The 26,353-nt window shown below is 30.5% G+C and overlaps 1 protein-coding gene across 1 annotated transcript in view; it reads right to left on the bottom strand.

Annotated features, from left to right (window-relative positions):
• Pde9 (phosphodiesterase 9) overlaps nucleotides 1-26,353 on the bottom strand; it is a 503,564-nt gene that overhangs the window by 44,295 nt on the left and 432,916 nt on the right. The window contains exon 9 of the mRNA XM_075357846.1: nucleotides 4,688-4,787. Within this exon, the coding sequence (XP_075213961.1) occupies nucleotides 4,688-4,787 (100 nt within the window). The remainder of the gene's footprint in view (nucleotides 1-4,687; nucleotides 4,788-26,353) is intronic.

Genomic DNA, 26,353 nt, shown 5'->3' with positions numbered 1-26,353 from the left:
TCAGTCCTCTGAGTACTGCGCAACTGAAAGCAATGGAAAACTACAGCTGCTTTTTTTCCAAGAAAATGTGGCTCTCTGCATTTTCATATAGCAATGATAAGGCGCCTTCCTTGGTAAAATATTCCGGAGGTAAACTAGTCCCCCGTTCGGATCTCCGGGTGGGGACTACTAAGGAAGGGGGTCACCAGAAAATTAAAAAATAACATTCTACGAGTCGGAGCATGTAATGTTAGAAGTTTAAAAAAGGTTGGTAGGCTAGAAAATTTAAAAAGGGAAATGGATAGGATAAATGTGGATGTAGTAGGACTTAGTGAGGTTCGGTGGGAAGAGGAAGGCGACTTTTGGTCAGGTGATTTTAGAATAATTAACTCAGCTTCAAATAATGGGCAGGCAGGAGTAGGTTTCATAATGAACAAGAAGATAAGGAAGAGAGTAGAGTATTTCAAAACGCATAGCGATAGAATCATTGTAAAAAGGATAAAATCAAAACTAAACCGACAACGATTGTTAACGTCTATATGCCTACAAGCACCCATGATGATGATGAGGTATACGAAGAGATTGATGAAGCAACTAAACACATAAAAGGAGATGAAAATTTAATAATAGTTGGAGATTGGAATGCAAGCATTGGAAAAGGCAAGGAAGGAAATATAGTGGGTGAATACGAGCTGGGCAAAAGGAATGAAAGAGGGGACCGACTTATAGAGTTTTGCACGAAGTATAATTTAGTAATTGCCAACACCCAATTTAAAAATCATAATAGAAGAATATACACTTGGAAAAAGCCAGGTGATACTGCAAGGTATCAGATAGATTATATCATGGTTAAGCAAAGATTTAGAAATCAACTCGTTGACTGCAAAACTTACCCTGGAGCAGACATTGATAGCGACCATAATTTGGTGATAATGAAATGTAGATTGGGGTTTAAAAACCTGAAGAAAAGGTGTCAGATGAATTGGTGGAATTTGGAGAAGCTTAAGGAAGACGAGGTAAAGAAGATTTTTGAGGAGGACATCGCAAGAGGTCTGAGTAAAAAAGATAAGGTAGAAAATGTAGAAGAAGAATGGGAGAATGTTAAAAAGGAAATTCTTAAATCAGCAGAAGCAAACTTAGGCGGAATAAAGAGAACTGGTAGAAAACCTTGGGTTTCAGACGATATATTGCAGCTGATGGATGAACGTAGAAAATATAAGAATGCTAGTGATGAAGAAAGTAAAAGGAACTATCGGCAATTAAGAAACGCTATAAACAGGAAGTGCAAACTGGCGAAAGAAGAGTGGATTAAAGAAAAGTGTTCAGAAGTGGAAAGAGAAATGAACATTGGTAAAATAGACGGAGCATACAGGAAAGTTAAGGAAAATTTTGGGGTACATAAATTAAAATCTAATAATGTGTTAAACAAAGATGGTACACCAATATATAACACGAAAGGTAAAGTCGATAGATGGGTGGAATATATTGAAGAGTTATATGGAGGAAATGAATTAGAAAATGGTGTTATAGAGGAAGAAGAGGAAGTTGAAGAGGATGAAATGGGAGAAACAGTACTGAGATCTGAATTTAAGAGAGCATTAAAAGATTTAAATGGCAGAGAGGCTCCTGGAATAGACGGAATACCTGTAGAATTACTGCGCAGTGCAGGTGAGGAAGCGATTGATAGATTATACAAACTGGTGTGTAATATTTATGAAAAAGAGGAAGTTCCGTCAGACTTCAAAAAAAGTGTTATAGTCATGATACCAAAGAAAGCAGGGGCAGAAAAATGTGAAGAATACAGAACAATTAGTTTAACTAGTCATGCATCAAAAATCTTAACTAGAATTCTATACAGAAGAATTGAGAGGAGAGTGGAGGAAGTGTTAGGAGAAGACCAATTTGGTTTCAGGAAAAGTATAGGGACAAGGGAAGCAATTTTCAGATTAATAGTAGAAGGAAGATTAAAGAAAAACAAACCAACATACTTGGCGTTATAGACCTAGAAAAGGCATTCGATAACATTCGATAAAAGGCATTCGATATGGAATAAAATGTGCAGCATTTAAAAAAATTAGGGTTCAAATACAGAGATAGAAGAACAATTGCTAACATGTGCAGGAACCAAACAGCAACAGTAATAATTGAAGAACATAAGAAAGAAGCCGTAATAAGAAAGGGAGTCCGACAAGGATGTTCCCTATCTCCGTTACTTTTTAATCTTTACATGGAACTAGCAGTTAATGATGTTAAAGAACAATTTAGATTCGGAGTAACAGTTCAAGGTTAAAAGATAAAGATGCTATATCTTTATAATTTGCTGATGATATAGTAATTCTAGCCGAGAGTAAGAAGGATTTAGAAGAAACAATGAACGGCATGGATGAAGTCCTACGCAAGAACTGCTGCATGAAAATAAACAAGAACAAAACAAAAGTAGTGAAATGTAGTAGAAATAATGAAGATGGACCACTGAATGTGAAAATAGGAAGAAAAAAGATTATGGAGGTAGAAGAATTTTGTAATTTGGAAAGTAGAATTACTAAAGATGGACAAAGAAGGAGTGATATAAAATGCTGAATTGCACAGGCGAAACGAGCTTTCAGTAAGAAATATAATTTGTTTACATCAAAAATTAATTTAAATGTCAGGAAAAGATTTTTGAAAGTATATGTTTGGAGTGTCGCTTTATATGGAATGAAACTTGGACAATCGGAGTATCTGAGAAGAAAAGATTAGAAGCTTTTGAAATGTGGTGCTATAGGAGAATGTTAAAAATCAGATGGGTGGATAAAGTGACAAATGAAGAGGTATTGCAGCAAATAGATGAAGAAAAATAGCATTTGGAAAAATATAGTTGAAAGAAGAGACAGACTTATAGGCCACATACTAAGGCATCCTGGAATAGTCGCTTTAATATTGGAAGGACAGGGAGAAGGAAAAAATTGTGTAGGCAGGCCACGTTTGGAATATGTAAAACAAATTGTTAGGGATGTAGGATGTAGAGGGTATACTGAAATGACACGACTAGCACTAGATAGGGAATCTTGGAGAGCTGCATCAAACCAGTCAAATGACTGAAGACAAAAAAAACCCTCACAAATAAATTCTACACAACTCAGATTAAATCACCCAATAAAGATCTCACTAGATGACTTCATAAACTAAATTAGGAAAGCCTTATAATTTGATCAGTTCTTCCTAACTAGATATTGTGCACTTAGATTAACTAGATACAGTACTTTCTTTTTCTTCCCTGTTACTTTTAGGTAGATTTCATAAGAAAGCTACCTATAGTAATGGGTACCATGATTAGACTTCTGGAAAATTTCAACATATCTTCGTGTTTCACATCCCCAGACCCCAAAACAACCATCAGCTAAAAAGCTGACAGTGGTTTTGGGATCTATATATACATTTATATATAAACAGTTTATATATACATTTATATATAAACAGTTTATATATACATTTATTCATATATATATTTCACATTCTTGTGAACATGTTAACTACCATAATTATGCGCCAACCATTTTAAATTGTTTCTTAAAAATAACTCAACCCAAAATCTCGGTTGTGTTTGTTAATGGCCAAAACTGGACCATGAGGATGGAAATGGGGTAGCTTTTTTGAAAAAACTAAATATTGCTATAACTTTCTTATTAAGTAAACTATCATATTCATTTAAAGTTTTTGCTGTTATTTGGATAAGGGCCTAAAACGTATCTAAGTAAAGGTTTTTGATATCAACAATCATTGGTCATGGGGGTGGAAAAAATGGGGTTTCAAAGACAAAAAAAAATCATACCTCCCTTAATAGGCACAGTATCGAATTGGTTTAAATTGGTTGTTAGCCTTCTAAACAATACCTAAAGTGTTTGTCTGAAACAAGTTTTAATGTGGCCAACCCTTACAGCAAGCAATGACTAAAATGTTACTGGAATTGTAAGAAGATGGGGCTTGTCGTATGCTAAACATGTGAAAATTTTTTCAAATTCAACCATTGTTGTATTGAGTAAATTTGAAGTTTTTCTTAACTTTAAAGTAGAAATCTTTTTTATCCCCTACTTAGCTCTGGTGAACTCTACCTCTGCCTTCCAGCACGCTGAAAGGGATATTTTTTAAATTTATTTATTGTTTAAACCCACTCCGTAAGTTATATCAGCAATCAAATAAGATTGGTTGGTATTTACTCCTGGAATATGACATCCTTCAAAACCAAAGAAACATAATTTTTGAGCATTCTTTCTCCCAGAAATAGGTCCTGGTTTAGCCTGATAGAACAGGCTAAAACATTCAAAGGGAAAGGTGTATTCAAAAAAAGGTTTTTTGAGCTGATATGTATAGAGCTGAACCATAACCTTATCTACTTTAAAGATTATCTGGCTCTGCTGTGCATTCAATAAAGGAATGGAAGGACTATATGACATCTGTATTTACCAAATATTGCTAAATGAAATAAATAACTGAATATTATAAGATCATACTTGTGATAATATTCATTTTAAATTAACTTTAATCATGTAAGAGATTAGCAAATACTATTGGGGAATGTGTTAAATAAGTACTGACATAAAATTAAATTATTGTTACACATGACTTTTGATGGACCTAAAAAAAGAGAAAGAAATGGTGACAAAAATAAGTCATTAATATTAATTAATCTTCTACAGATTTAAATAAAATAATATTTTACAATGCATACCAAATTTTTAGGAACTTTTCTCTGACCAACTTCTGTTTAGCATCACTATGCCTTCTGTACTGTAGTCGACGGTTTGTAGGTGGAAGCTCTTTATAGCAACCTGCAAATAACAAAAAAATTTAAATAAGGGAATTTTATAAATGGAAAGATAATAAAAAATCTACTATTAAATCTGTCGTTACTTAAATAAACAATATTAAGCAGGAGAAAATAGGATTTTATGAGATTTTGTAGCAAATGGAATTATACTTTTGTTTATTTTAAAATAAATTATAATATCAATCTTATTATTATGTGACTATAAAAGTTAAAACAGATGTGCGCATATGTGCACAACATTCGCATGAAATATCCAGGATAAACAGTTATCGAACACAATAAATTCCAGCTTTTCAAATCCAACTAAACTAGACAAGCTATTTTATGATTTATATTTCTGCAGATTTAGTCAAACACCATCAGTAAATTATTATTACCTAAACTGCGAAAAATTGAAGAGATAGCTGAGTGCTCAGAATTATCAATTTGATATATTTTTCCAAATTAGATCTTGCACATTTTGTTGTGCTTGATTTCTTACTAAACCATTTTCATGGAATACCTACCGAGAGGTCAATTCAATCAAAGTCATTTTCAAAACTATTATAGTTAAACTAGTAACATGAACAGTAAAAATAACCTATTTTAAAATTCTGACAAGAAAGATGCCATTGTATCAGTCTACAACTTTCACAACAGTACTGGGCAGCTACGTTAAATATGTATCATAAATATGTATTCTAAACCTCAATTTTTATATTTTCAGTTTCCTACTTACAGTGCTTTTTACGGGTCTTGTTATCGCTGTAAATGTCTTAAACATTGGACACAATCTGTGTCATTGAAACTGATATGAACTCAATAATGCACATTATGATTGGTAGCATTTATTTATAAGTATTTAAAAAAAAGTGATGATCATAAATACTGATAAATATTGTATAAAACATAAATTATTAAAAATAACATTTGCAAAGCTAAATTAATAAACATGCAAATAATATATATTTAATATAGATGAAATTTTAAAAATAAAAAATCCTTGATATAGCCCATATCTTTTTCAGTAGAAAATAAACAATAAATAATAAGACAAAGATTTACATTGATTAATTTTGAAATGTCATATTTTAAATTTTCATTTCTCACTACTAATGTTGTAAATAACAAATTAAAATAAAGTTTCCAGGAAGACTGATAATTTTTGGCTAATGTTGCTGCCAAAAAAATTATAAAAAAATAGTCTATTTATATTATATATATATATATAATAAATAAACGTTTTACCAATCATTTGGTGAAAGCCTGTCAGTGATAAGGATGTTGGTCGTGGACAAGTAAATTACCAGGCAGTTAATCTATTTATCCATTATTCAAAATGGACTAAATACATTTATTGATGCTCATACAAACATGCACTCACACCTAAATACAGCATTTATTAGTATTCTCAACAATGAAACTACAACATTTGTTAATATTCTCAACAATGAGATTGTGTTTGAACTTGTCGGGTCATCCAAAACAGCACCAGACCAAACATAAACAAATAGAATAATTCCTATGATTATACTATTACGGGTTGTTCGGATCAACATAATTATTGTAAATACACAACCATTACTGTTGAGATACTGGGTAATACCTGCGCAAGAGCAGGAATCAGCCTAAACATTTCAATTAAACAAGTAGTATTTAATATTTCATGTTTCAGTTATGTATTTCACTTTCAACAAGTTAAATTTTTAACTTGTTTTACCAAAAGTGGTAATTGTTTTACTACAAAATAAATTTCTTAAACTATTGTGTACTGAAGATTTAGTTTCAAATATCACTGTTTTTATGAAGAAAAAATTTATATATTATGGTATTTATTTCAAATTTGTTTTAGGGACCATTAGAAATTACAGCTAAATTTGTTTATAAATAAGATACTAATAGCTGTTGAAAGAAGTAATTTTCTTCATGTGACACATTGTAAAACAACTGGGAAAACAAAAATTACTCGCAGTTGATGAGATAATTATTTAGAAATATGATGCAGCAACAGCTAATAAGTGTGATTTCTTAATTTGAAAGTAAGTAAGTATGAGCGTAGAATTAAATAATACATATTTATAGTTGTCAAAAAATAAACGTTTATCACGATCAAAAATGTACAGCTATTATTAGTCCCAAATATACAGGCTTATAAATTAATTAAGAGCAGCTTATAAATTAAATTGTCTCAATGTTATTAAATAAATGGAACATCACAAAGGTATACTATAATGCACATGAATCTTCTCCATGAAAAGAAAAAAAAAGGATTTATCAAGGGAGTGACTGTTGAGCCGCTGTGGAGAATGGTGACACGAATGAACCAAACTATTATACATTGAAATCAGACATATATTTCTGTCATTTTATTCACTCCCTCTCATATGTTTGGATTTCATGTTCCAGACTTTGTTACTACCTTACATCTAACATTTCTTATACTGATGCTCAGGGCAGTTTTTCCTTTTTCTCTATTTCTTATTCAATTTACACAGGGTATTCTAACCCTATACTTGAATTGTATTTATACAAACCAGGTTATTTTTTCTTACATTTTTATATCATAACTACCAAAAAATAATATTTTGTTTTCTTGGGTATGGAAGAAATATACAAAGAGATTTATGAAAGGATCAAATACCAGGTATACTATTCTACTACTAACATGAAATTTATCAATATTGAATAATTACATAATCGTATTGCTAATGAAAGAATTAGCAGTTCAGTGTTTCCAATAAAAAATAGATTACTAAATAAAGTAATTGATACTTTTTTGTGATTATAGTAACTCATTACTAATTTTAATGGTCACCAAATCATTTAAATATGTTCAAATATTATTTTATAAATATTTAAATTTAAACCTGTCAAACAACTTCTTTATTTTTGCCTAACAACATTTATCAGAGTATGTATTTATAAACAAATCTACAGGACAAATTTTTAAAAAGTAGGCATTTGTTTTTTTTATATTGAAATTACTGTAATTTTTAAATCATAACACAGCAACTAATCCAAGAAGTTTAAAAATATATAATAGACAACCTTAAACACCCCCCCTTTCTTTTTCCTGTTTTAGCCTCCGGTAATTACCATTCAGATAATGGTTCAAAGGATGAATAAGGATATGTGTGAGTGTAAATGAAGTGTAGTCTTGTACAGTCTCAGTTTGACCATTCCTGAAATGTGTGGTTAATTGAAACCCAACCACCAAAGAACACCAGTATCCACGATCTAGTATTCAAATCCGTTATACACACTCCCTATACACACGTGCTTGCGAACACACCCACATACACACACATTCACACATACGCACACACACACACACACACACACACACAAATAGTGGAATTATATATACATATATATAAAATAAATATGAAGGTAAAATGAATTTTTTTAGTTGAAACATAACCCACTTAACTTTATACATTAAGAAGATCGGTCTCCTTAAAAGTAAAAAAAATAAATAAATAAATTATTAAAAAATAAATAAATTAAAAAAAATTATTTCTCTTTAAGAATAATAAATTATTATAAATAATTAAATTTTTACAATTACAAAATGGAAATCGATATGCAACAAAGATCGGCATCATTGTAGGATACATCACTGAGTTAAAAGCAAAGTTACCAGGTCGTAGGTAACTTTATGCACATTTTCTCACATACAAGAACAATTAAAAAATCGAAATTTAAAAAGAAGAGAGAGTTGTTTCGGTTTTAAAAACCCACTGTAGCAAAAAGAACCCGTAAATAAATTTATAGTTCGACTCGATTACTATTAAAAATCACTAACTGTAACCCTGTTTACAATAGTTTAAAATTTTTCGTTTGTCAAAATTGTCATTACTAATTAGAATATTTGTATTATTATAGTAATAAACGAATGATAATAATAATAAGTTAGTGTTTATTTAAACAGGTAATCAAGCACCTTTGAGGCTTGTACGTGGGGATATGGAAATGGAATTTTTAGCGCATGGAAAATGCTATGTCTGACAGGATTCGAACCCGGAACCAACGGATGAAAGACCGAGATACTACCACTCCGCTATGGAGACTGACGATTAATGCCAATATTTTTACCTCTTCTATATCAATTTTATATGTTTACCTCTTTCACTTAGTTGCATTACAATTGATGCAACTAGAAAATGTCTGTGAATGATCTATGACGACGGGATTCTTTAGCTCTTAAATTATTTTAGGGCTTCACAAACAATAAATTATTTCTTTGTAATCCGTTGTCACTAGTAGAAAAATGCAAATACACAGTTTTTCATTTAAATTTGTGAAAAAAATATGCAAATTAAAATTAGCATAGTTACTAAATAGAAACCTTTTTAAACATATTTTACACCCCCATAACTCGAAAACTATAGAAACTAGAAAGATAAAATGTAGCATACCTAAAGGATAAAATTACACGTTTACAAGCAGAATAAAAATAAACTTAAATAAAAGTAACTCACATTTTCATAGGCATAATTGCAAATATGAAAATTTTAATTTAATAATGAAAAAGTAAAATTGTCATTTTAAGATAAAAACAATAAAAGGATTTTTGCAAGTGATAAATAAAGTGTGTAGATAAATTTCAATTAAAAAAGTAAATATTAAAAATATAATTTATTGTTATAAAACTCCTAAATTAATTTTAAGGGTACATAATCTTGCCATCAGAAATTTTCCTCTTCTTCATTAATAAATAATTAATTAACTCATTCTTTAGATATGTTGTTATATTTTCTAAAGATCTAATAGAATAATTAACAGTTTTAATTTGGTTTGTTTTTCGGTCACGATATCTTTTTTTCACGAAATTGCGAGTTAGATGTAAGGACTAGTTTAAAATTGATTATCAACACAATTTTTATTACTTATAAAATTATCTTCTATCGTTTTCTTTTTTCACGGTGAGCAATAAATTCTTTAAATCACTTCAACGCCTTGACACGTGCCACAAATTTACATACTGATAATAAAATAGCTGTTCCATTCATAATAAAATTTGTGTTTCATCAGAACAGTATAACCGAGCATGTATTAAAAAATGATACAGCTATGTTAAAAATGGAAAAAATCGATACAAAATAAAATAATAATATTGAGGGCGTAAATTGTGTTAATAGCCTACATGAGTACATATTTAAATTACACATTAAACGAGTTTGAGGAAAACTCAGGTGTATCTAATTCGAATTATTAAAAAGGTACGTACAGAGCAACAATTTTTTCTGTTAAAGGGCACGTCTTTAAATTTCGTTTAAAACCTTTAAAACTTCTTTCTAGAAATAAAAAATTAATCTAATGCAAGTCAGATTATGGTATATATTATATACCTAAGTAATTTTTTTTTCTTTCTAACTTTACTGAATATTTATAATCTGTTCGGGACAATGAATAAATGAGGTGAATGATCGTAGATGTCTTGAAGGACCCCAACAGCAATTTACGTCTATTAAGTTCTAAAAAGTCTTGAATTTAAAAAAAAAAATCAATAGGATGTAAACGCTGCGGTACCGTAAACGTTGAGGATCATCATCACTGTTGTCCAAATGTTATTAATTTTCAGAACAAATGGATGGTTATTGAGTCTTGAATGATACTCTGAAGCAAAAATTTAGATCTCTTTTGCATAAGTAGATATGTTGAGGTGTATTGTTATTTGTAATATAGTTATGTTGATTTTTTCTAAAGAAATAACTTTAAAAATAAAATAAACATAGAATTAAAATATCAAGAAATAAAACAAAGTAAAGCAGTTTTCTAGGTTATGGCGCTGTCAACTCTATCATTAAACCAACCCTCTTTATAATTAGGAATACGAGTTTTAAGTGTTTTAAAAGAAATGAAATCTCTTTATTTAAATTAGCTTATAAAAATTAAAAACATCAAACACACATTCCGTAAGACATATTACACTTTAAAACAGAAAACGGTAAGTAAAGAGGAGGAAGATAAAAAGTTGCATGCGATTCACGTGCAGTTCTAATGTTTTTGTTTTTAGAAATCGTATAAAAGTTTTTCAGTTGAAAAATTTTTATTTTATTTTTTCAGTTGAAATTTCTGAATAAACTTTCATTTTCTCAGTTGCTACATATTTTTAACTGCTCATTCAAATCAAACTTACATATGATTTTTTATAAGTTCCAATTTGTTAAATTTTGTTTTGTTATTATATTCTCGATTATTTGTAGTACAGTATACAATTTTTAAGCATTTATATCTCTAGCAGAATATTATTCCTGAACCCTACTTGTACATTTTAAATCCGCTTTTAAATAAATACTGTACTTTTTTAAATCCATGTTTCACGTACGTTAACTTTACACCCTAATCCATGAATTTTCAATAATTTTTACCAGGTTGTAAAAAATTACACTACCGCTCACTATTTTGTTTCAAATTGTCTCAAATTCACTAGATGATCAAGTACCTTGATATTTATTTCATAAATATTGGTAGTGTCATTCTAAAGTTACAAACATACCACATGCCACATATTGGTGTGGTCGAGCAATAAAAGAGAATCATTTTTTCAACTTTATTCAGACGAATAAAAAAAAATAATTATGCGTAATAATCATATTAATCATCGCTAAAATAATTTATTAAAAAAAAATTTGTATTACAATTAAAATAAATCGTTAATGAATAAACGGATATGTTTAAGTGGAACAGAGGAAATTTTCCAATGTCAATTAAAATATCGATCCGAGGAAATCAGTCTACATTTTAATTATAGCAGGGTTTTATCAAGAACACCTATTTTATAATGATCGAGCATAGCATGATATGAGTCAAGTGGATGAGAGCCCGAGCAAACAGAAATACGGAAGCAGTGAAAAAAGTTTTTCTCTGCAGCGATACGATACTCTACCGATTATTGATGTAAACGAGAAGGGAATAGACGAGGTAGATGCAATTTAAAACAGCAACCGTTTCACACAATATTATACGCTTATAACTTACACAAATATCGACTGCATCCCCTTTACAATCTAAACCAGCTCCATCGTGGAAATTGTACAGAGTACCTTTCTCATCATCATTATAAGCAGCAGCAGCGGCATCATTTAGTAGTTACTGTAAATATCATCAATAACACGAAGGAAATTTAAGGAGGAAAACGATGACGGTAAATACTCCTAATAATGACGACGTTGAGGATGATGATAAGAACTGACGATGAATACGGCGGTGATGTAAGTTTAATGAAATTTAATATTAGATTACCAACTAAACTCCTCTTTCCTCTCTCAAACATCTTTACTCACCATCAGACAAGATGCTATAATAATAATAATAATTTGTTTATTTGTTTTGTTTGCGCAACAGAACGGCTATATAAAGCCTTTGTATGTTGCACATTACACAAAAACATATACAACAATCACAATTTCATAACAATAGTTATAAGTCAACAACTCACATATAAATTTAAAATACAATAATAATAACAATTATAAATTCAAATACAACAAAAATAATAATTACAGTCTTAATTATGGTAGTTATGGAGTGATAATAAAAACACATAGATGAAAATATACAAAATTAAGAACACAATATTAATACTAATACATTTCAAATACAATAATAATTTATAAGTAACTATCTTTTAAAAATAACAAGAATTTCAAAATCATAAAAGTGAACGAACATTAATTTCCGAGTTATAATTTCGAAGAAAGTCAAAGAACAGGCTAAAGAATTTTTTAATTATAATTTCATGTTTCGCCTCTACTATAACACTTCTAAGGATAATAAGCCATCGCTACGTAACCCTCTCAAATTTTTAATGAAGGTCTTCTCATCTTCCAAAAGCTTAGCCTATCCTGGAACTTCACTGCAATGCTGGTACACCGCTCAATCGAAGACACGGTAGAACCAACCGGTGTCACAAATTGTCTAAAAGACCTCACTGACCTGGCCTGGTTTGTAAGACAACTTGGTAATGCCTCGGAAGTTTATTGGATAGAGCTTTATAAAAGAAAACCATATCAAAGTATGTTCTTCAGACAATTTGGAAAGGTCTAATTGCCTCAACGTATCTTCTCTACCAGTGTCAACAAAACAATCTCTAAACTTGAAACGCATCCAGTTCAAGAATCTATTCTGAACACCCTCAACCAGATCACAGGTAAAAACTCATGTATTATTCCACACTACGATCGGGTACTCCAAGTGACTCCTCACCAAAGATTTGTATAGCAGGTTACAAGTGGAAATATTGTTAAAACGTCTACAAATCCAAAGGACAAGACCAAGGTCCCGGCATGCTTTATTGACAATCCGAGTAACATATTCGTGATAATACAATTTCGTGTCAAATAAAACCCCGAGGTCGTCAACCAATGTTTAAGCGACAATAGCGTGTGTACCAATTTTATAGCTGAAAACGGAGTTTGACGTTTTACGAGATAAAGTCAAACGTTTCGGTCTTCCGAAAATTTCATGATTTAATTTATTTAGTTTTATTTGCTTCTTTTACTAAAAGTGCTCAGTGGGCAGATAGCCCATTCAACAACTCTGTTAATATTCAATTGTAGCAGCAGGTGATCCATACTATTCCTGATCGGACAATATATTTTGATGTCATCCGCAAACATCTGAAAATTGCATGTCAAAAGATCCCCGATATCATTTATAAAAATAATAAAAAGAAGGGGACCCAAAACAGAGCCCTGGGGCACTCCAGATTTAACCAAGGATTCCTCAGACATCTGGCCACCAAAACGCACCGAAAAGCGCCTGTTATGAAGATAAGAGGACAGCCAATCATTAAGACGATCACTGAAGCCGAAGTTCTCGGTCTTCATATATATTTTGATATATATGTGATATATATCAAAATATATCACATCTACTTGACCCCTACGCTCAATTGCATTAACTTAATCCTGCAAAAAGGCGGTCAAATTAAAAGCTGGTGAGTGATCTTTAATAAATCCATGCTGAAATGACAATAACATTGGGAGAACATATATATGCCCAAATAGAATCCTCTCGAAAATTTTGGAAAAGGTACCGAGGACAGAAATACGTCTGAAATTATCTGGAGAAGGGATACCAGGCTTAGGTACAAGAGTAATAACTGCGTGCTTCCATAGGGGAGGAAAAGAAGAAGATGAGTAGCTCTAATTAAACAGGGAAGCCAGGATAGGAGAAATAATCTCATTTAAACCTTTGATAACGAACGCGGGAATCCGATCCAAGCCGACCGTCGATTTAGCGTTAAGATTGTTTATATCACTGAATACTTCAGAAGATGAAATCATCGGAATGTCAAGAATCTGATGGTTGTTGATACAGGCGTTACCAGATGTAGTTTGCGCAGGAAAGTCTTGGTATACTGATTAAAAATATTCCACCAAAATGCTGACAAATCAACCGAGGATCAGAAGTAGTCCGTCCATCGACAGTGGAGGCCGGAGTCCCCAGAGTTAGATTTCTGTCGAGAAATATATTTCCAAAACTCCTCGGACAAAGGTCAAATTCATACTTCCGAGCCCAAACCACTCTGGCATCCGCTATTGCGTGCTTAACATCTATACGCAAGCGAGAAAATAAGAAATAATCATCCGACAGACGAGAAGATTTAAACCTGCGATGAGCTGCCTTCTTCCTCTTGAGAAGATTAAGAATGTTTCTATTGAACCAAGGTGGAAATTTGTTTGACTTAGGACGAGAGGCAGAAACATGTTTATCAATCGCTGCAGTAATTATTTTCTGTAAACCCAGAACCGATTCTTCCAGATCGTTGGTTAAGAGAATATTACACCAATCAGCAAACCTCACTTCATCGTACAACGCAGGATAGTCACCACGATCATAGCGGAAAACCAGGATCGTTTCCGCTACATCACGATTGCGACTTCAAGGAACTCAATTTCAAATGGAGGATGGAACTTACCAGGGTAAACAAGAGCCACAGCATCCCTAGTGAAAATCCTACAGTTAGTCAAAATTAAATCCAAACCGTTATTTAAGAAGGAAGGATTCGTTGTTTCGTGTGTAAAAATGTCTAAGTTCATCATGTCAACATTTAGCATAAAAGCCAATATCTGCAGAAAGACTTCTAGTAGGCCAGCATATTTCAGATAGATTAAAATAGCTCACAATACAAATATCAAAACATAAAATATCTACGTGTTTATACAGAAAATCAGGAGCCCAGGGAACGTATTTCGTAATACGTTCAATGGGCTACTTTCTGTTATTATTCAGCGCCCGACGGAACTACTTGTTTCTGTACATGATTCTTGACAAAAAGCTGTAATATATTAAATGAAAGCTAATATAAATCATTACCTTGCGAGTCTAGTATTCCCGCTGCCTCTACATAATAGGAATTAAAAGTATCTAATATTGCTACGAGTCAGGCGTATTCTGTGAATTATGAAATGAATTAAATCAAAGGGAATAGCGTAGGCCAAGAAATATGTAAATCCGTACATATGAGGTACGGATTTTACGATAGTTTTAAGCAGATCTAGATAAAAATTAATCAAAGAAAATAGATTAATCAATTATCTTTATCATTTATCTAGATAAAGATTAATTAATTACCGTTTTCACATGGAGAATGTGCACTCACACTCATCTGTGGGTTATAATATCAACATTACGTTTTACAAAAATATAAAACATGTAAAGCTGATATCTACAAAAACGTTATCTCGTATGTCAAAAGTAGAAAACTAATACTGAACCTGTTCTGAGGTACGGCAGTGAAACTTGGATCATCAAAGAATAATGAAAAACGACTAGTAGTCTTTCATAATAAAATATTAAGAAAATGATGGATTCCTATTGAGGAAGGAGGAGCATAGAAGGTAAGAAAAAATCAGAGAACCAAGATGGTTGTATAAACATCCTTGTATTATAACTACGATTAAAACAAGAGGGATAAGTTAGCTGGGTCTTGTGTTGAGAAGAAAAGAAGGAACACGACTAATAGAAATGATGAGGGCTATACCGGAGGGAAGAAGACCGCTCGGCCGACCAAAATTAAGATGGTATGACCAGGTTGTATAGAAGTTAAACCAACTGAAGAGTGGAGTTCACATGAAGAATGGCAGAAGAATGTGAAGGAGACATATCTAGTACGCGAAGAATCGACTAAAATTCGTGGTACTCCAGCAGTAAGCATACATTGATTCCTTTATGAGGTCTTTGTCACAGTGGCATATAACTTGGAAAAAAAATTATTTTTGGAGCAAGTAATACAAGTCACGAAAAAATAATGCTTTAACAATCTTCTTCCTCATCGTCCTGTTTCAAGAAGCTACCTTAGAAAGTTAGTAGATAAACTCGGTACAAATGTAAGTGTTAATAACAATAAAAAACCGGCAAGTCCTCTAGATGGTAATAATAAAAAATTGATGTACAAGTTTTGAAAAATTTTAAACAGCTACTAGAGAAATACGACATAAAATATGTCGTACGTCTATAAGTAACGTTTTAATAAAAACAAATTCCATTTTTACAAAAAGTACCGCTTACATAATGAACTCTATCAAGGTGATTGTCATTACTGGATTCAATTTTGTAAAGAAATGAATATTATGGTAGATAATCCATTATTTTTTCAAAATATCTGCTTCTATGATGAATGTACTTTCTATAAAAATGGGTTTGTTAAAACACAATTCTAGATACAGGAATATCAATAATCAACATTTATTACTTGAAGCTATGACCCAGTACCCCAAAAAATTTAACGTTTGGGTTACCGTTCTAGGTAATCATATAATCGGACCTATATACATTGATGGCAATCTAAGGAGCTGTGAATTTACAGATGTTACGCTGGTATAACGGGCCAGTGATTAGGAACATTACTGCTGATCACTCGAAAACATTCCTGCATTTTGAAACCATTTTCTCGCAAGATGATGCATTATCCCACTTCAGCAGAAAAGTAAGAGAATTCTTAGATGCTGAATTTCCAGAAAAAATGGAGTATCGAAGGAGATTAGTGGAATTGCCGGTACGCTCTCAAGACGTTACACCAACGGACTTTTTCTTGTGGGACTATTTAAACACCACTGTTTATAAAACCAGATATTGAATATCTGAACAGGATAGCTGAAGCATGCCACTTCCTTAACCTTGAAAATTCTTGCAAATTTAAGGAGAGTACTTCAAGCCTGAATATATTATAGAGGTTAGATGATTCCATTTTGAACTCCAGCGTTCCTAATATTATCTACAAAAAAAAATTATAAAAATTTTCAATTTTTTCTATTAACGTTAATTAAAAAGTTTGATGTGGACACACATGAGTTCCTAATACGCCTATTAAATTACACATACACATTTTTTTTAAAATGAAAAATACATAAAATTTGATTTCATTAATAACTTCTGATATTTTTTCTTTCTTTTTTTTTATTATTATTTATTGTAAAAATGATTTTACAATCACGGGTTAATAATTATTAATAAATATATTTAAAATAAAAAAAAGAGAAGAAGTCGCATTCGAACCGATGTACCTTCCCCTTGTAAGATCGAAATATTTCATTAATTAAAATTTATTTGGCTATAACTCTGGAATCAGTGAAAACAAATACCACTTATAGCATTGTAAAGCTCTCAATGAGGACTAATTACAGCATTTAAGAAAAAGTCCAAAATTCAAATTTTTTAGATTTTGGGCGTTTTTGGACACTTTTGGTCCAGTCTACTGCAATCAAAAGGGGACGTGCACAACTAGAAATTACAACAGTCCTTAATTCAAAATTTCATCATCATACGGCTAATTGTTTTTTAGTTATATATGATAGATACGTACGTACGTACAGAGGTCACGCCGAAACCAGTCAAAATGGATTCAGGGATGGTCAAAATGGATATTTCCGTTGAAATCTGAAAACCGAGATTTTTCGCGATCACAGTACTTCCTTTACTTCATACAAGGAAGTAAAAATTGTTTCAATTTCAGAAAAACAAAGAAATTTTTATTTTTTCTTGGTTTAATTATTCATAGGTATTGAAAATTAATAAATAAAAACCCTCAGTCGGTAGGCATTTTAAAAGCTATTGTCTTTGAAACGGTTAGAGAGAACAATATACAGTTTTCGTCATAGATTTTTTTGTTGTAATTTATATCGAAATGATGTCTTACATACATCATAATTGTATTTTTTTTAAAATAAAGTTGAATCCAGCATATTGGCCGAAATTTTAGAACAGATTAAAAATCGTTTTTATGTCCAAAATAAATGTTGCATCGGTCAGGATTCTCTAAATTAATTATTACAGTAAAAAAAAAAGGAACTAACTTTTCATACATTCCGTGTATATATAAAAAATATAGTAAAAGTTTAATATATAAATATATAATTAAAAACAAATAAATAAATATTTAGCTTAAAAATGAGAGATTCCAGTAAATTTATTTATTTTTGTAAATTAGTATTTGTTTACTCACACAAATTAATTAAACCTACTAAAAAGACACCTATTAATTAACTCTAGCATTCAAAGTACAAGAAAGATCCCCTCTGGTGTTTCATTGAATATTACATTTCTTTTTTTCAGCCCTGTGCGTAGATCTATTTATAAACTTAAAAAAAAGATAAATACAATAAAAATAATAATTAGACCTAATTTAAATTTCTAATATTGTTATACAGCAGCTTTCCCTCGACTAAAATGAATAATAATAATATTGTCTTAGCTGTATACTAAAACTGTATTTAAACCATTGAATACGGTTAATGAATATGCGTAACGTTCCTTTTAAGGGACACTGTGAAGTAGGCCTTTCGTCGATGCAATTTATTAAAAATATCGATCCATTTTAATCACTAACATTAATGGAATTCTTTACAGGACCCACGATGGATATTGAATATTTCCAATAACAGAAGCAACGGTCTCTGTTTATAGCAAAGTCTATTTTATTCATACAGCGTCACTATATTAAACACATTCATTATTATTGGGCTTTTAAAAAATCTTAATATTTACCTTTAAAATCTTTTAAGGGAATTTTTTTCCTTTTGAGTATGATGTATTTAAAAATAACAATCCGAATAAATAAATACAAGAGATGAAGCTTTAAATTTTATAGAAATAGAAATTCGTACTTTAATTTTTTTTTTCAAATAATTCCAAATTTTAATATTATAATTAAATATCCAATGATGTTTAATGCTTTATTATTCCAAAGCTTGAAAAAAATTATAGAATATTTCACGTTTTTATTTTTCAACTTCTCGTAGTTGAAATATTTTAAAATAAGGAATACGGTAATTATAATGATAATGAAATCTAAGAAACAAGAATTAAATAATTATGGGAAGACGTCCCGGAGGTATCAGGTGAAGGTTGTAGAATGGTTAACACAAGCAGGGTTACGATCCAAGATAAACAAGCTTTCCATGTAAGCATCCACTTTTATTCATAAGCGTTTAATCCGCATATAGCAACATCCACGCTTGATCTGTTCTCGGAGCTAAAACAAGTAAATCGTTAGATCCATCAAATTCTGAGTCGTTACTTGATGAAATAAAACAACAAACTCATGTTGAGACCTTAAGCAATAAATTTCGACAGAATATATCAGGTAAAAAGCGGAATACAGTCGCAGTTATAGAATTGAAGAGACTATTTTCTTCAAGAACTGAACAGGTCTCCTTGATAGGAGCAGCAATAAAAAGCATAAAATGATTGAATAAAAATATTACCGGTTATAATCCATATTAATAAAAAATTAATAATTATTGTATGAAATAGCAATGATACAACTATAAAAAGATAATAAAACTGAAATTTTTACTGAATAAATTAGCAATTTTGAATGCAATAAATATTTAAGTTCAAATATAGGTAGGTATACGTTCAAAGAGGATGGAAAAAATTTAGATTTCTATGTTTAATATATATTTAAAAATTCATTGGCAAAGAAATATCTTTTTTATAAAAATAGTGAAAAGTTTTTAACACAAAATAATAAATAGTAAAACATGATAAAAAAAGACAGGAAGTTTTTAATTTAATTTTAAAAAAGCTTTTACTTTTTTTGACTCGATTAAATATCTACAATCTGTTCCTTCTGAACAATGGTTGAAGGTCGGTAATTAACTTAAAGGAGAGAAAATCTAATAGCAATTAACTCCTACGTATTCCGTTTTATTCTAGCTGACAGCTTCTATTAGCTGCCGATGAATGATAATTAAATAAATTCTAGTTAATGTGTAAAAAAATGCTATATGCCTGACCAGAACTCGAATCCAAACCTTTAGATGAAAGACAGAGATGCTAAGACTCTGCCACGTAAATCTGAAATTTTGTAAATAATCATAAATTTTTAAACCAGTTACAATATCCTTTCTTAAGGCACGTTGTAGACTTAATAGTAATTAAATAAACTTATTTTTTGTATGATTTGTATTATTCATTAACTTCAAAATATGCCAGTTTCCATTGCAAACATAATTATTAAAAAATCTAGACTAATTAATTTATAATATATAGATTTTCTACTTTCCCGCAGCACGTTTTTGATATCCTACAACAGTATAAAGAACAGCGACAAAATGTTTATAAAATTTAAAAAAGAATTTACTTTCCAATACAGATTAGTAGCATGTTAATGTAATATAAAACTAAACACTTAAATGTAAACACTTTGCCGCTGTTATTTATCTAAGTGATACTTTTATTAATAAAATTTTTAGGTAAAATTCGAATGCTTTACCCGTTATTCATCATAAGGAGTTTGTTAACCACCCTAATAATCATTTTATATTACATTATATTCCGTACTTTATTTAGATCCAGAATCTTTGTTTTAAATCAGTGAGGTGTCATTTTTGAAAGAATTTTCACTTCATCGAAGTTTTCCATGAAAAAAATCACTAATATTATATACATAACTGCCAAATGATGAGCCCATATAACAGTCAGCTATTATTCAATCTGATTTACAGTTTTCCCAAATCTACTAATCTAATATTTCAGTTAAAAACCTATTAGATCAATTAGTAGATGTGGATTTATTACGGTTAAATTAAAAATTACAAGATGATGTTATATGAAATTCTATGAAATGATGATGTTATATGAAATTCTATGAAATGATGATGTTATATGAAATTGATTAGAAGCGTGTTAGTAAATTAGATATAATATTATTATACGATATAGGGAGGTGCACAATTAGATGTTACAACAGTCCTAAATCAAAAATTTCAACATCCTACGGCTAATCGTTTTTGAGTTATGCGAAATACATACGTACGTACATACAGACGTCACGCCGAAACTAGTCAAAATAGATTCAGAGATGGTCAGAATGGATATTTTCTTTGAAATCTGAAAACCGAGATTTTTCGCGATCACAATACTTTCTTTACTTCGTACAAGGAAGTAAAAATGTATAAGCCCTTAGTAAAAGTGCTGTACAGAGCTTGTGTTACAAGTTGGCAAATAGATAAAAGAGAGCTAGCGGTTTTGAAACAATGAAATAATAGTTTTATTTAGCGAAGAATTAGCATAAATAGAAAAAAATATTCCCAGATAAACGAAAGCATGGGTATGTCGTAAACGTAGTTGTAGTAGACAGTAAATATATCATTTGAGAATTTTTCTGACGGGTACCAACAGGGAAGAGGGTTGGAAGTTTACGCCATGATGATTGTCACGATAAACTGCGCTGAGACCGGAAACAGAAAGCTAGATTAGTTGTTTGTACTTAATACAATAGTTTCATTTATCCTACACGATATCATATTCTGGTACTTACCATTACTTTACAGACTTTACCCCCTACTTCTGTTTTACATATTTCCACTAGACATGCTAGTGACAAATTTAAAGAAGTGTTTCAATATCAGAAACCGTAAAATCTTTGATCAAAATCTTACATTTCAGAACCATGAAAAACTACTCGATTTTAAAGATTTATGTACTATGGAAACATTTTTTCGATGTCTCAACGAAGAACTCTTTCGGTTCACCGGTTGAAACAACATTAATTTTTTTTTATATTCCTTTTTTTGGGTGATATAATTACATCACAATAATAGCAACAAAATTGTGTTTTTAAATTAACGTTTTTATATTAAAAATATTATTTATTTTACATTTTCTTTACTCATAAATGTAACAATTAACAATTAATAGATTAAATGGTGTTAATAATACAATCATAATTTAGACCTGTTTAAGAAACGTGTTTCGGAAATATAATAAATAGTATGTATAGCAACGGGATAATTGAGATAAGTGAATCGGTAGACTTGCTGATGATAAGAGGAACTATATGTCCAGCGACCCTAACGTAACATAATTTCAGGAAATTGAATAAAACGAAATAATTTTTTTGTTTTTTCCTCCCCGGATAATAATCGTTGAATTTAAACTGTATACCTAAATAAGAGAGACACATATGTTCCAGGTTCGTTATTCCGTCACATAATACAGGTGAAAAGTTTTAGATAAAGGAAGGGAATGAGATAAGGTCTACGCGATTAAAATCTCATCAATTAAATGATGTCGGATAGAGTTAACGTTTAGATACTCGTACATCGAAATGAGTGAAATATTATGCCACATGTTATCACGTGCCGAATTATATCCGGTTACGGCGTGTGCAGAATCGGGATATGATATTTAATCTACAACAAATATATTACGTAATAAAATAAAATTCTACCTATATTAAACATATACACAGACATATTACTTACGTACACGCTAAACCAGAAATATACGAGTAGATGAAATCATTTCAATAACATATCAGATAGCGCAAATTAAGCCAACAAAACGATATAGACAACAAAACTTGATGATATATAGTTTGACATACTGAACAATGATTTATTTGTACTTAATAATTTACAATAGTTTCATTTATCCTACTCGATATCATATTCTGGTATTGACAATTACTTTACAGACTTTACCCCCTACTTCTGTTTTCCATATTTCCATTAGACATGCTAGTGACATAAGCATTTAAAAGCAATACCAATAAGCGAGAGATAAGGGGGGGGGGGGTCCACGATGAATATTGATTAAAGTTACACAAGAAATCAAAAGCGGTCTATATCGCTGATACAGAAACATCATATTTATGTATTTAAATACCTGACAATGAGGAAAAATTCACGATTATTTTAATAGGAGAATTAGAAAGGATATATCACATTCTTAAACAAGATTAAGACAAGGCAAATACGTAAATAACACATTGGTCTAGCCACTGATTGACCGATCGGCTAAATTATCTTACGTAATTATTAATAATAAAGAAGAGAGAGGGTGTGATACGAAACTTTCATTTTCACTGAACAAAAAATCTTACCTTGAAAGTGGTTCTCATATTATTTTATTAATCATGTCATTCATTACACACAATGTCTTTAATCCAGTATTAAATTTCTTTGAAAGAAAGAAAGAGTTATATTTTAGTCCAGAATTAAATTTCTTGGCCAACTTCTGAAATGTATCACCAGCTAAAACTCTATCTTTTCAACCTAGAAAAGCATAAATTTTTGAGATTTTTTTTTAGAATTTTGTAATTATGGGTTCAAAATTACTCAGTAAAACATAACTTATAACAAAGGAAATGTCTAACCTCCAGTTTATACACAAGAGTTTAAGAAAATTAATCCACGAAAATCGTATTTTTAGTGATCCAGAAAATTTTTCTGGTGATGGATATTTTTAAATATTAACGCACAAGTTTATATGAGTATTTTTGTGTTGCATTACGTTTGCATGTTTAACCACTAGTATAGGTTAAATTTACCCATGTTTCGTTAAAATTTGTTGATCGATTCTTGCGTGATGTTGCCAAATAAAAATGGATTAAATACAGTCATCTATTTTATTTTTGCGAAATACTCTAAAAAAAAAAAAATAAAGATAGACCTTATAAATTGGCGAAAAAAATTCATTTAAATATTAAAACATTAAATTGTATGAAAGTAAATTTAAATATACTGATTGTTACTTTCTTGTACGAAGGTGTGATCGCGAAAAATTTCGGTTTTCAGATTTCAACGGAAATATTCATTTTGACCATCCTGAATCTATTTTGACTACTTTCGGCGTGACGTCTGTACGTCTGTATCTCGCATAGCTGAAAACGATTAGCCGCATGATGTTGAAATTTTGGATTTAGGACTGTTGTAACATCTAGTTGTGCATGTTCCCTTTTGATTGTAATCGACTGGACCAAAAGTGTCCAAAAAGTATCCATTTGGATTTTGGGCTTTTTCTTAACTGCAGTAATAAGCCCTCATTGAGAACTTTTCAATGATATATCATAAATGGTACTTACTTACACTGGTTATAGAGTTATAGCCAAATGAAATTTTAATTAATGAAATTTTTGGGTCTTATAAGGGAAGACACATCGGTTCGAATCCGAATATTTCTTCTTTTTTTAAATGTTTTCTTTTTTCTTAATTTAAATATTTTGACTTAATACCGTATTAATCTCTGACTATAAAAAAGTTTTACAATAAATAATAATTCAATTATAATAAAAAAATATCAGAAGTTATTAATGAAATATAATTTTATGAACTTTTCATTAAAAAAAAAAAATAAATAAAAAAATGTATATATGTAATTTAATAGGCGTACAAGGGAATGATGTGGTTTCCGCATCAGATTTTTCTTGTACAGCTAAATTGAAAGAATTTTCCTGTTCGAATGCAGAGTAATTAATAAAACATTAAAACATGACGAAATTGAAGTTGAAAAATGGAAACCATTAACAGACATAATTCTTTCAACCATTTAAGACTCGCAATCGAACTTTTTGTATGATCTCAAGCAGCTTTTCTTTTCCATATAATTTTTAAGATAATTGAGGGCATTTTCGGATGATCTCACCAAAGAATTATTTTTCATCAATTCTGATCACCTTATCTTATTTTGATCAATATAAAGGACGGCTGCTGTTAAAGAAGATTGACATATAGTACTTATTAACTATTACTATTAATACTTTATTATTACTTTTAAATCTTTATCAGGTTTTAAAATAATACCCAGACTGGACAATAAATAATTTATTAAATGATTACGCAAAAATGAAGGTGATTCTTTACGTTTTCGCTTTTATTAAATTTTTTTACTTTTAAATTACTGAATTCATTTAAACATATTTTTATAATATTTCAACACACATTAAGTTTTAGTGACAAACCAGCTTCGGATTGACTGTCAATCAATTAATTACTATTTCGAAAGCAGGAGGTAAACTGATGAAACCTTTACAGTTAACCGAATATAAGTTGATAAATTGATTTAACTGTCAATTTTAGAAAAACGTCAGTCTATGTAAGAGGAATTTTAACTTTTTGTTTTAGTTAAAACGAAAATTCACGGAATATTTCTTACAACGTAAAATATATTACGCACAGCTTTATATTTATAACTATATATTTATATTTATATTACACAGCTTTATTGAATAACATGCACAAATAACTGACGTTCGTTGTTCGAAAACATCCTTTCAAAAGAGACAATTGAATTTGCACCGACACGCACGTAATAACCGGTCTGAAACAGATCGATACATCACGTTCGCTAAATTAAAGCCGAGAAAACATCAAAATCTTTTCGTATTTTTTTTTTTCACTACATGAAATTTTTGAGGATTGAGAACAACATTGTTAGCTTCGATTCTATGGAGAAATGAAAATCTGTTTCATTCGTTTTCTGGTTAAGTATTACGATCGTAATATTGAAACAAAAAAAGAAGTTTTTCTAACAAAAGAAAAAACAAAAACTAATACGTTACCCCATAAAATTTTTGAAAAACGAACTTAAGTTTGAAGAACAGACCTGTGACTTGTCCCTAGTAGTACAATAAAGCTGGTACTTAGCAGAATTTATAAAAAGTAATACTTCCAAAAATTAAAGAAAATAACAGGAGAAATCTCTTCAAAAATAAACTTCTTTTTAGTAACGCAGTGACATTGAACGAAATACAACTCTTCCCTTTTTAACTGTTTAAAAATTATGTTTTCTTCATCAAAGAAAAAAATTAATTGACGAACCGTTGCATTTAAAAATACGCTTCAGCCTGCTGAAGCGGTAGGATTTTGATTTATCAGAAATGTTTTACACTGGACTACGGCAAACAGTACAAGTAAAGCACAATAGCACATTTCAGTCAATTCAAGCTTTGAAAATACTATTTTACTTTTCTTCTTCAACTCCACTTCATGGATTAAGCAACAATATCTGTTCCGGGAACCATCCCCTCATCGGCCGACCAACACTCCGACTCTTTTCGTTTGTATTTTCTAATCTGCAGTGGAAAACGTTCTTCCTTACGTTCTATATGATCACACCAGTATCTTTTAATAATCATTATTTTACATTTAATCAGATAATATTTTCTTAACTGGCCTATATGAAATTGAAGTTCCTTTTCAGAACCACTTTGAGCAAAAGAAAGTGCATCACGTAAATTCCTACACTATAAATCACTACCAGTAACAAGAAACATCAACTTCAGGTATAACTTCAAATTTAACAAAAAACATGGATTTTTATTATGATGTACGTTCATTACCCCCAAGTAAG

The sequence above is a fragment of the Lycorma delicatula genome, chromosome 2 (genome assembly GCF_047948215.1).
Source record: "Lycorma delicatula isolate Av1 chromosome 2, ASM4794821v1, whole genome shotgun sequence".
Taxonomy (NCBI): Eukaryota; Metazoa; Arthropoda; class Insecta; order Hemiptera; family Fulgoridae; genus Lycorma; species Lycorma delicatula.
Note: the sequence above shows the minus strand (reverse complement) of the source record. Positions and strands in the feature narration are given on the sequence as shown.